General features: G+C 38.8%; 1 protein-coding gene across 1 annotated transcript in view; it reads left to right on the plus strand.

Annotated features, from left to right (window-relative positions):
* Positions 1-186: 186 nt before the first annotated feature.
* The window catches only part of lama2 (laminin subunit alpha 2), a 196910-nt gene continuing 183403 nt past the window's right edge, over positions 187-13693 (plus strand). Inside the window, exon 1 of the mRNA XM_022765994.1 lies at positions 187-253. Coding sequence (XP_022621715.1) covers positions 187-253 — 67 coding nt within the window. The remainder of the gene's footprint in view (positions 254-13693) is intronic.

A 13693-nucleotide genomic window follows, 5' to 3' on the forward strand; every position in this document is an offset into this window, starting at 1 on the left:
GTTTAACGCAGGAGAGAAGGAGGGGAGAAGAGAGGAAGAGGAGGAGAAGGGGGAGTAGCTACACGGAGAGGGAGAGTTTGGGTCAACTTCTGTGGAACTTTTCTTCTGACATTACACTCAACACAGAGCCGCGCGAGAGGACGGCGTGCACGCGCGGTACGATATCAAACTTCAGGTTGCTTCACGATGAAGCGGCTCCTGCCCGTGCTGCTGACCGCTTTGCTATGGCAGTGGTGCCATAGCCAGCAGAGAGGTGAGTCCTCAGAAACTGATTGATGTGACTACGGATCGATACACCGGTACAAGGCGCTCATTCACCAGCAGGACAACTCTCAAATGTGCTCAGTGTCATTCACTCAGGGCTGCTGCTCGTTTCCCTCAATAAGCTAATCATCTTAACCAGCTACACCTTTGCACAGACTAGCTTAATTTCAAAGAGTCACGTCTGACTGCTGGAGGCATATTTTAACCTGTGCTTAGCAAGAAAATGTTCATATTAATGATACTTTTTTCAGCCATTGTCAAAAGTCTTTACCTACTTGTGAATGAGCACAAAACACAGCCGTTAGCTGGAGTGACAACAGAGCTCAGGTGAAAAAGAGCCAGATGCTTGGAAATTACTTTGGGAGAGATTCTGGCCTGTTTGGTTTGTTGTTTGTGATGGTTATTTGTTATTAAAAGACACGGAGAAACATTGTGAATCATCTGGGCTAAGATAAATGCTCATATTAGCTCATATTTTTAGACTCATAAATCAAATTAGAGGGTTGAAGTTCAACATGACAGACCTTGACAGAGCTGTACTTTATGTAATACAACACATTAAGGTGTCGCTGGCCTTTTAGTGGTTAATGCTTAGCCAACAGAGTTTATTATCCAGAGTGCACTTTGTCTTTCAGTTTACCAAATTATGTGTACACCCCAGGGAGTCTAGCTTTTCACTCTGTTATATAGTTCCAGTGCTCTCACAATTCAGACTGTACACATTGATATGTATGTAGCTGTATGGACGTTAAAATTGTTGTTAAAATCCATCAGATGATTTAGAAGATTCCATCCATACAGGTAGACTGTAGTGTTTCTATGGTGTGTCTGTGCATCTTTCACAACTGATTTAAAGCGTCTGTTCACCCAAATTGTGAAGGGAACATGTCTTGTTAATCTCTAATGGGTTCTTTCCACGCAGGTAGTTTTGGTTTTGAGATCTCCATCTACTGAGTTTCTTGCCACCACCCCACTACAATGAAGGTGAATTTAATTTCATTTGTGGTGCTCAAATTATTGTAGATGACATTTAAGAAAAATCAACATCAATGTGTCAGAAACTGTGTCCCTGTTTCTCTGGATAATCCACAGACCTAACTGTTTCCAGTTTTATGTGGGACTATTTTCTAAAAGAAATGGTTCCTCAGAAAACTGTTTGCAGTGTGTTCTGTAGATTATCCACAGTAACAGGGATGGGGGTTTATAGAAAGACACACTGATGTTGAATTTTTAAAAAATATTATTTTCAATGCTTTGAGCATCACAGACAGAATTCATTTAATCTCTGTTGTATTGTGGTGCAGGCAACATCTCAGTTGGATATCTCAAAACCAGACAAATAAAACGTCAATCTGCATGCCTGCATGTCGCCAGGGTTACATAGAGAATTTTTTTTAATATATATATATATTTTAGTAATTTAGGTGAACAAACCCTTTAAAGATCAAACTGAGTCATGAAATGCAATTGAGGAAAAACTGCTCCTGCTCTTTTACTTGGTTATTTGTGAGGCTGTGAAAGATTAATTATGTGCTGTGTGTGGTAGGGCCGTGACATAGTCAACAAAGAAAAATGAGCAACAAAGCCTTCAGCAGAGATGGGGATTGACAGCGGCGACAAAATCAATATAACATGGAGCACAATGAGAGTCAAAATATTCAAGCAAAATACTGATTCCTCGAGTTGTAAGTTAAATTGTCCCATTTAACCACAAAATGATGTAGAATTGGATATTTCTAGAAGATAAAAACAAATACTTCCACTGCAGTAAGAAGGTGTTTGAATATGATTGTGTGTGTATGCTGAGTCTGTTTGCGTGTGTGTGTGTGTGTGTGTGTGCAGAGTGATGGTTTGGTGTCGGTGACTGTTGCTTGGAAGATGAGACAAATCTAGTGCTCGTCATGCTTTTTTCTATTTATCCTCTTCAAAACATCTCCAGCTACTGTTTAACCCAGGAGTGCTTTGGACCTCCTGCAGAGGGAGGAGGATGGGGGAGCCGCCATCGCATGTGCTTCTGCATACTGTGTGTGTGTGTGTGTGTGTGTGTGTGTGTGTGTGTGTGTGTGTGTGTGAGAGAGAGAGAAAGTGAGTTGAAGAGGGCGGGAGAGGCCATCTGTGTGAGGAGTCTCATTACCAGGCGTGTCAACCAGGCATGCTCTTTATCAGCGACGGAGCTCAGAGAGACATCAGGAGATAATCAAAAAGAGAAGAGGAGGAGGAGGGCTGGAATAGAGAGGAGAGAGGAAGGAGGTTTGCGTTTAACAGTTATTAGGCATTGGAGGAAACATCAGTGATAGAGAGAGGATAGGTGAACAGGTAGCTTGAAAGTTCAGAGGACATGTGAGAGAGAATGTGGTTGAAGCAGCAAGATAGAGCCAGGGAGGGATTGGAAGTACACACAAAAAAGACAAGCTGAATGGAAATGGAAGCTGTTGAAACTATTTCCTTAGTGTCAACGTAGGGCTGGGTGATAAAACAATAGCAATAATTATAGAAACATTAAAAATGTTCGATATAATTCATTTCAATGCTTATAGCACGCCCACAAATGAATCACAAACGGCCAACCATGTCGCAAGAATAGAGGTCTGCATCACGTAAGTTAGGGTGCACGGTGAGAGGTGTAATTGCAGGCCAGCCCGTGACATTATTTACAGACGCGCACAGTGGCTGACGGGCTTGAAGTTGGAGTGGTGTAAGCAAATAAGGCTTGAATTATCGTGAATATCGATATCGACTGATAAGGAAATTTTTATTGTGATAACAGTTTTGGCTATATCGATCAGCCTTGAAGGGAGATGGAAATACTTTTGTTGTTGGTGAAGTCAATTTATTTGGCAACATTACAAAAAAATCAAGCAAATTTTGCAGCAAAGGTGGGCAGAACTGATGGCACTTACTTGATTAATCAATTGGTTGATCAGCAGAAAACAAACTGACAATGATTTTGATAACTGAATCATTGTTTGAAGGCCCCCAAAAACTATTTATTTCAATTCAGTCTTCTAAATATGAGCAATGGGAAGCCACATAAACACAATTTTCTACTATTTTGGTTTGTTCACATGAGAGATTTTCTGTGTTTTTGTTTCAAACATCAAACATTTGCTGGTTAAAGGCTCCAAACATGAGGATTTGCTGCTTTTCTGTTTTATATAACTGTAAAATGAGTATCTTTCAGTGTTAGACGCCTTAGTTGAAGAAGACAAGACATTTAAAGATACCATCTTGCACTCTAGGAACCTGTGATGGGCATTTTTCCACTATTTTCTGACATTTTATAGACAAGTTCAATAAATCAATGTTAAATGTTTGAATAAATGTTATAATAATAATGTTAAGTCAAATACTAATTCCACTGCATCATCATAAAGCCAGAAAATTCCAATGTAATCAGCATCATACAAAGAAAACTGCAGTTTGCACAGCATGAATTATTTTGCTCCTTTTAAAGACCTTGTTTTCGTATGCTGTACATCAATGTGATTCCTTTGAACTCTGACTTTCTATCACGAGAGTCAGTATGTTGCTCGGGACTCTACAGCCAACCCAAACAACTACATCGATAAAAGATAGTAAAAAGTAAAGAATGTGTGGCTGTCGCTGGGGAAAATTTGCAAAGTTCTGAGAAGTTGTCCAAAAAGTTGACTTGTTGGAGTTAGTGTGTATTAATGTGAATTTTACCAACCCGATTTGCATGAGTGGATGTGAAACAAACTCACCAGAGACAACAGTGTGGAATGAATCGAGACAAGGGCTGTAAAGAAACTGAGAAATCAACATTTTTATTTAGCAAATCCATGTGACTTATTCAAAATATCACTGTCCTGCAGAAACCTCATACTGCATCTTTAAAGAAGCAAACGTATCAGGAAGGGTGAGAAAACTGATTGATCTCCCTGTTTATCAGACTTTGGCATAATCAAAGGTGTGCAGGCTGATCCTATTAAGTAGTTTCTCCTTGGGAAGATCTATGCTAAAAATATAAAAATTGTTCATTTGTAGATAAAAGGTCTCTTCAGAGCAACTACAGATACGTTTATGGAGATGTGGATTTAACCAAGCCAGGCTAAATGCAATGTGATGTGAACTCACCAGAGGTATCGCAGTGAATGCGCTGTGAATCAAGAATGGGGGTTTTTCTGCCCATCAGAGAAATCACCATTTTTATGAGGTGAATTCATCCCAATGTCATAATGTTTCTAAAATATGTTGATCTCAGTCTGCTATGTTAATGTGAAGTGCAGCCGAGCTTAGCTGAATGGATTTGATGGAATACACCAGAGGGAAAGCTCTCAGACTTTTCCTCAGACTGGGACCCAAATTCTGTGAATATTATCAATGTGTCCCAGAAAATAAGAGGGAAGGGAAAGAGGGAAGGAAGGGAAGTGACAAGGTCTAGTATAGTTGGCTTTATACCGTAATAACAGATTAAAACAATTATATCCAGTTTGTTATAAACATGCAGATGAATGCAGATTGTAGGTACACAAAGGCTGTATTTTGTGTGGTTGGAATAATTACTGACAAACACGTATTTCTTACTTCTATCCTCCTATTCACACCAATAATTTTTATGTTTTTTGGTGCAGGTGAGGCTGATTTATTTGCTGCTGTTACTGTAATTGAACAGCTGTAATTTTGAGCACCATGGACAACTACGGATGCAACTACCAACTATTACTTTAATTACCTTTTCTTTTTTTTCTTTTTTTTTTTTTTTTTTGATCAATCATTTAACCATTTTGTATAGGCAGTGCCAGAATAGTGACAGCTGCCCATCACAATTTCCCAGAGCCCAGGTTGGTTAAGATTACTTGATTTGTCCAATCAGGTGTCCAAAAGCTAAAGGTATTCGATTTCCAGTAATGTAATAGAGAAAAGAAGCAAATCCTCTCATTTGACAAGCTGGAAGTGACATCAAAGATTATCATATTTGTTGTCAATTCATTTTATTGTTGTCTATCAACCAACCGATTTCAATTAATCAATTGACTCATTGTTTCAGTGTTTTATTTCCTGGTTCCATCCCTAGCTTCCTCACCAACTCAGCCCTGATATTTGTATGTGGGAATAATTTCACTTTGAATGAATGTGTTCTCAAAGGCCTGTTAGCTGTATTTTACTGTTGTAAGGACAAGGACATTGAGTTATATGTCAAATCCCTGAATCTATTACAACTGAGAATTGTGTATGGGAAGAAAAGGGAACTGTAGTGCAGTAGCTGTGGTAATATGCTTTTTAATTAAAAAAGTTAACATTTAACACGCACCCTTCATTCATTTGGCCTCCCACCAGGAAGGAAAGTTTGTCTTGTTTTTTTGATTAAGTGCAATTTTGGAGTTTCACATTCAACCTGGCACTTGAAGCAAGGTGTGTGTGTGTGTGTCTGCTTGTGTTCAGTAAATGTAATGTGTTTAAAAGTAATTCTATTGAGGCAGATGTGATATATGAGATTAGACTCGTTACAGCGCTTGTATTTGTATTTTTGCATACGCTTGTGGCTCACTGTCATACTGTGTTTGTAAAGTTTAAGGCAGCTAAGAATTAATCAAGGACATTGTGTCAAAGACACAGATCACATAACTATCAACAGGTGTGTGTATGTATGTGTGTCTCTCTATAGAGGAATCCTGTGGGAGCTAAAATTAGCCAGGTGCTAAGTTGGAACGGTGGTGTAAGCTTCCTGTCAATGAGAGAGAGAGAGAGAGAGAGAGGAACCTGACGAAGAAAAGAGAGAGAGGCATTGAGAGTTTGCAGTGACTGACATTTTGAATCTTACTTGGCTAATGTTTTCTTGACACTTGTCACAGTGCGGGGCAGAAGTAGGTCAGGATGCTCGCTTGCAGCTAAATGATACCTGCTGGTTTCAAAAAGTAAAGTATGCACTGACAATATATCACTTTTTGGACTGGGATCAGGAGTGTTACATGTGGAATACTAACATAAGTAGATTATTGTCACGTTAATTTCAAGACGCTAGTATAAATTCTGTTGACAAAAGTCATTGATTTGACAGCTCCTAAAGCCCCTATAGTCTATTTTACATTAATTTGTTTAGGTAGATGAAAACATTACTTCTGACACATTTTTCTATTTCAGCAAAAGGATAAACACCCATTAGGGAAAGGGACAAGTGGTGACATTTTCTCTAATACAGAAAGCAAAGAGGTTTATCGTCTCAGTTTTGACAAACACAAATAGTGACTGGAACAAGACTTTTGACATTTGACATTTATTTATGGTAATTATACAAACCCAACCCAATTAATTTGAGAATAATGTAAACCAGCTGATTTTCATAAATGCTTCGTTTTTCTCTGATTGTAGAAACAATGCATAAACATGCCGTACATAAACACAGTGTAATGTTTCATGGGAGAGTGTGTACAACAACGCATGCATGATAAAACTCTAAGAAAATATTTGGTTCAGTTTGTTTTGCATATTTTATTATCTATATGTATCACTGTTTGTATATTTGTTCGTGAACGCTTGTTGTTAATATTTGACTTGTGCTTTCCCCTGTGGGGCTGTGCTGCCTCCTACAAAGCACATCTCCCACTGAACAAAATCCAGGTCTGTGCATGTGTGTGTGTGTGTACACCCATGAGTGTGAGTGTTTCCCAGCTGTTTTGTTGTCAGAACAGCATTGATAATGCTGAGGAGAAAATCAATAGTTAATTCTACCAGGGCCACAATAGCTGCTCTGCCCAGCTCCATTCTACTGTGGGCTTTGACACAGAAAGAAACAGGGCATGAGTTGATGAATTGGTAATTGTGTGCGTGAGTTCATACAGGTTGTATATGTGTGTTTGCACCAGCTACTGCACCCAGGCTATATACTGTACCGAAAAAAAATAAATAAGCAAGACTGTGATATGGATTTGTAAGAAAGAACATAAAAATTGTGTAATAGGTTGGACTACAGACCTTTTTAGTTTTGAGTGCAACTCCCAGCGCTCCTTGTTTTTCATTTCCTTAATTTAAGGTAGCCCACATTCAGCTCAAAAATAATCCCATGTGATTTCAAAATGGACTACATGGAAAATAATGGCAATTAGTCTAATAGCATCCATATTCCACGTTAAGAGGCTTCAAAATAAATCTTGTGAAGTCATGTTACCAGTGTACTTCAACTTGTAAATTTCAGCGGAGCATTTCATGGGCAACAACCAAAATTACACATCTTCACTCTGAAGCACTGGTCCAGTGGAGTTCGATGGTTTCACTCCTCTGACCCTTTTAGATTTACTCACATCATCTGCTGCTGCTGTTCTGTGGGTGAATTGTGCTCCAGTAGTAACTTTTAGCAGCGAATAGTAAAATGCAGAAACGGAGGGTGACATACTCAAAAAAAAAAAAAAAAAAAAAAAGAAGAAAAATCTGTTATGTCATGTAAACTTCCAAATCAAATGCCAAGGGCTGCGAAACATAAATAACTAATTATGTTCACTGTCAATTCATCCCCTAATTGTTCTTGATCTGTTTGTTTCTATAAAATGACTGAAAAAAGAGAAAACCCCAAAGATATAAAGCAAATCCTCAAATTTTACAGACTGCAATTATGTAATGTTTGGCATTTGCATTGCATTTTTGAAAAATTACTTAAATGGTTAATTAATTAGCAGAATATTTGCCAATTACTTTTCTGTTGATTGACTAATTGATTCGATGACTAATCGTTTGAGCTCTTGATACTAGTAGATAAGCTGATTTTTCATATTGTATAAAGCTGTGTCTAGAATACTTTTTCTTTCCTGCCAAAAAGTCAGAATTTAACCTAATTTAAATGTTTGTTGAGGCTTTTTGAGGAAGATGAAATTTTGGTACTTCTTGTGAAATCACATCAGGTAAAATGGACGGTGTTCATTTTAAATATTTGTATGTCTGTAATAGATCGATGGATCTTAAAGTATGTTCTCTTTGGGATTTCACACTGTGACCTTGTGGTTAAAACACTACACGCCTGACATACAGATGTGCAGCTGCTTAAACAGAGGCTACTGACCCTGACACACACGTAAACACACACACGTCTGCAGCTGCAAAGACTTTGGAATGACCTCCGTTTCTTCATCTTTCTTTCTCTGTCGTTCTCTCATCTCTGTCTCGCTCTCTGATCTTTCTTGGTGCTTATATTTTCCCAAGGAGCTTCCTGTGGTAACACATGGTGTCAATAATGAGCTCCTCCACACATACACACACGCATACACACTCGCAGACGCTTTCCCCTCCTCCGCCACTCATAATCCTTCATCCCCTCTCGCCCACTTCTTTCTTTCCTGTCCCCTCTGCTCTTTCCTTCCTCCCCTCCTTTCATTCCTTCGCCCCCTGATCGTCGTCCTCTTCCTCGTTTCTCTCCTCACTTACTCCTGTCCTTCTCAGTGTGTTGTGGTATTTTTTTCTTTTTGTCCCTTCACCTCATCTTCCCTCTCCTCTCTTTCACTCCTCCTGTAGACATCCCTTGCTTGAAGAGACACAGAGTAGACATCACATCACACTACTGTTAAATATTAAATTATCAAACAAAAGTTGAAGTATCGCAGTTACTAGAGCTGTCACTTTTTATTTGGAATTTGTTCGAATGTGGGGTGAAAAGTTCATATTTGAGCTGTAATGACCTGTTTGAAACGTAGGCTGCAGTCTCTTTTAGCGCATCAGACCATCGCCAGGTAGGGGTGGGCGATATGACGATATTAGATCGTGAAGGATTACAACGTGAAGACGATCTTTCAAACTGCAGAGATCGTGGGATCGTCTAGGGCACATTCTATAAATTGCAGTTCTATGCTGATGCACCGACGCACCAGACGTATTGACGTCGTCAACCTGACCGACCAATCATAGCTAATTACGGGCAGTGACGCGCTTTCCTACACGCCTCCTTGTTTGTGCGTGTAGCGGTAGCACATGGAGAGCGATGGCTGAAAGCCAAACGGAGTTGGTCGCTAAAAAAAATTCCACCTCCATTATATGGATTTTAACTGATCAAGCGCAAGCAAATGAAATTTGCAAAGTTTGCACAGAAACCGTTCGCACGTCGGGTGGTAACACGACGAACCTGTTTAATCACCTGAAGAGGAAGCACTAAAGCACTAGCACTAGCAACTGTTGCACTAAAAGAGATAACCACAGTCATTTTAGTTTGTATTTTTGCGTTTCAATAAGCTATTTAATGTTTTGATAAATAAATCCTGTTTAAATGACTGTCAGTAATGTCTTTGATTGATATTTTACTTTCTGTTATTACTTTTGCAAGAGTGCACTTTATTAGAATGTTGTTGTTTACTTTAAACTTTACTTTGTTTGCACATGCAGGCAAAACTGCGACTATTTGAAATAAAATCTGTTAAGAAAGGTTCTTTGGTCTAAATTGTCTGTTTTTCTTTTTCCAATTTAAGATCGTGATAAAATTGAAATCTCGATTATATTTTTAAAAAATCGTGATATGATATTTTTGCCATATCGCCCACCCCTATCGCCAGGTAATATCGTTAATAAAAAGAGAGCTGAACTTAATCTGGATCATGTTGATAGACTTGTGTTTCTAGGTTGGACCGTTTGGCTTGGCTATCGGTTCCATGTTTTACCTTTCTACATTTTTAGTTCAAAGGTGTCGGAGCTCCCTCCTGTTGTCTGTCGTACTGTGTGTTCTATGTTACTGTAGCACTTTGAGACTTTGAGTTTCACTGAATGAAAAGTACGGCACATTTTTTGTTATATTGAGAGCAAGGTAGAAGTGTCACGCTTAAAGAAAATGAGTTAATACAGCCATTAAAAATGTAACATTTGATTGCTGGAAGAATTGTTATAAAGTAATGGAAATAATGACGTGTTGCAGTGTTTTTAGGGGAGCGGGCGTGAGTGCGTGGGGGGTGGGGGGTGGCGTGGGGGTTGGGGGGGACATTTGAATTAATTCCAACGAATGGCAGGTCATTTCAAATTCGTTTGATCTTGATTTTTTAAAAAAAGTGACAGCCCTAGTAGTTTCCCATAGCTGATATCTGCATTGTTTATGAAATCTAGACCCAAACATCTGTCTTGATCTTTTAAAAACAGCCAATAATACTTCAGGGAAAACATATTAATTTTGACTGATGATTCTTGCACATCCCTGCTTGTCAAAAGTGTTCTGTGCTTTGCTGTTTCTCCATTTCATATTGTTTCTCTGTCCTCTGTGCCTCCTTGTTCATTTCCCCCCCTCATCTCTCCCTTCTCCACCTCCTCTCCACTCTCTTTCATCCTGTGTAGGAGTACCACTGACAACCTCTGCAGCCATAGCTGAGCTCAATGTCTGGCCTCAGTTTGTTTGTCTTGCTACTCCTTCACCGTTGGTTCCTGGAGGTCTTATTGTTTTGTTCCAGCTCAGATCACTTCAGTTCAAAACCATGTTTATCCATAGCGAAACACACTGAGAGCAAGCTGTCTTTTACAGGAGAAATCTGTCTGACACAGGCAGTTCAAAGACAGCCATAAAGCAAGACAGACACCCCCCAGCTCTATTTTGGATTTTTTAGTTTGTTGGGTTTGGTTTGTGTGTTTTTTTTTTTTTTTTGTTTTGTTTTTTTTTTTGTGTTAAACTTTGGGAAGTAGTTCTCAGTTTGTTGATTTTGGTCTGGGGTTGTTTTTCTCTCTGCTTTCATAATGGTTTATCTAGTTTGTGCAGCTTCAATAGTGGGATGCACCATCGCTTCTTTTCATCAGAGATGATTGGGCTTTGGATAAAGTGTACTGATAATCAGGTTTATCAAAACTATTGCTGTTTTACAGTAAATAATCCTATATTTAAATTTACAAGTCAGAGGCGTGGAAATTACTTGTACTGGAGTCCGACTCGAGGCACAAATTTGTTGAGTTCAGTCACTACTTGACAAGATCAAAGAAGACTTGCAAATCTGTTTTGACTCAGTTTTGACACTGATGACTCATGACTTTGGTTGAATACTGAGATTTGACATCCCCGTATTTCCTGGGAATTCTTCCCAAATGTACTTCTTTATCCCCTGAAAAAATCTATAAGAACTAGAGATTTATTGCACGCTTCTGTGCCTTTTGTGTTCCTGTGCTGAAGACTGTTGTATGTGCTGACACGAGAATGCCTTCTCCAAACCACATTAACACTGCAGCACACTTTGATGTCAAAGTCAGTGTATTGATGTTAATTATAATTGGACATTTATTTTATTTATTTATCACCATCACTGAAAATATTAAATTCCCCTAATTCCAGTGGTATATGATGTCTGTGTGTTTCAGTTTGTCTGACTTATGAGTTATTTAACAGGTTAAACTAAAGTTATAGTTATATAGTGTAGAAATACATTTTTACGCCCAGATCTTTGGAAATGTGGTCATTGCCACCTCCTTTTGGTTTGCTGTCTTAGCTTAATAGTTAGCCCAAAATATCATCTTCACTGAAGGTTGCCATTGCAAATCAGAGAAGCTCAAATTCCATATGTGTTTGAGCGTATGACAACGTCATCATTTTTCAAAGCATTAATCACTTTTAAGACAACTCAGAACTACCAGCTGTGACCTCTCCTGCAATGTATTCAACTTAACACACACGGCCCGCACATGTTGATATGATTAGCTTTTTGTCTGTACACAGTCTTAGATTCTTTGGCTTCGTGGTGGCTTCATAATTAAGTCAGAATTCCCAAAACAGATTTTTTTTAATCCAGTCATCTGCATAGATGCCAAACTACTTTTTAAACCTAGACAAAAAAAACCCAACAATTTTTACATGTCATCTACAGCAGTTTTTAGCGTAATTTCTTAAAAGTAGTGGAAGTTGGTAAATTAGTCAAGCTAATAACATTTGTCTGATGCATGACAAGATTTCTTCAAAATATTTTTTTCCCAGAAAGATTTAAGAGACATCCTCAACCTCAGCAGCAAACCTACTGTACCACACTCCAGCAAATAACAGACACCAAACACCTTCAGGGATCATGTTTCAAAAGCTGATTTTTACACTTTGTGGATCTCTGTGGTCACAACGTCTGAGCTGAGGCTCCTTGTTAGACTGAGGTTTCTTTAAAGTCGTGTATAGATTGATACCGTCTGTTTCATTGGCTGCTAGAAATTACCAATTACCTCACCCACGACATCCTTGTTCTACACATGGTAACAACATGGTTTTCAGAGAGAGAGAGAGAGAGAGAGAGAGATTTTATGTGTGTGTAAGAAACATAGAAGACATTGTTGGAAAATGCCTTTTGATTTGTTGTTGCATCTGTTGTATCTTAGTGTGTGTCCAGCTGTGATGATTTTGTGTCATGAACTTTGACCTGCCAGGTCACTGTCTTCTGCCTCATGTTATCATGACCCTCTGTTGTGTGGTCCAAGTTGTAGTGGCTAAGATTGTTCCAGAGCCATATACAGAGAGGGTTTGTACCTGAGCTGCAGAGTCTGGACAGTTAGCAGTTTGGGTGTACAGAGGGTTTGTAGACAGACAAACATGTTTTTACAGCAGGTTGAACAAAAAGCACTTTCTGTGCAGACTGCATTAGGAGAGTCAATCGCAGAGCTAAATTAAAATTCCCCAGGAAAAATTCTGAATTTAATGTAAAAGCTAAGTATTATTGTATTGGCTGAAATGTAGTTTTTACTGAATTTCAAACCCGCAAGACACATTAGTGTGTGTTAATCTGGGACTCTTCCCAGACAACGTACTATAAGGCAACCACACCCTTCAATACTGAGCAAATACTCCTCACTAAGCCAACTGCAATCCTTTGACATTGATGATATGATTTAATTTATTTTAATATTTGGATCAAAGAGAAGACTTTGGTAGTTAGCATTAATAGCCCTCTCTGTGTAGCGTAAGAGGAAAAGAAAAAAGTGAAATGTACCTTTACTCTGACAAATTTCAAGATGCACAATTTGACTGACAAGACCACTGAAATGTTAACAAAAAGTAGCTGTCCCCCAAATTACTTATAGCTGAAATGCTAGAGGTCCTTATTGGAAAGTAACTTTTAATTAAAATCAACTGTGTACAGCTGGATTGATTGACAGGTGCATAAATGAAGGAGTGAAAGTCTAGGAGTCCCTAACCCAACAATTGTCATTTCTGCCTTTACTGACAGATCTGTATGCAGTGCACACACAGTCTTTGCGGCACAGCTCCTAGATAGAAACACACACACACACACACACACACACACACACACACACACACACACACACACACACACACACACACACACACGGAAAGAGGCAGCAAACAGAAAGGCCATTATTTTGGGGCTGAATGTTGTGTGATTGAGCTGATAAAGCATCAGATGACTAAGAGTCTATTAGACTGGCCTGGTTAGTTATGGATTTAACATTTATACATACCTCTGTCTCTGTCTCTCTCTCTCTCTGTGTTGTGTGTGTGTGTGAAAGAGCAAAAAACAGAGGAAAAAAGAGGTAT

Source organism: Seriola dumerili, unplaced genomic scaffold (genome assembly GCF_002260705.1).
Source record: "Seriola dumerili isolate Sdu_G_001 unplaced genomic scaffold, Sdu_1.0 BDQW01000025.1, whole genome shotgun sequence".
In the NCBI taxonomy this organism is placed as follows: Eukaryota; Metazoa; Chordata; class Actinopteri; order Carangiformes; family Carangidae; genus Seriola; species Seriola dumerili.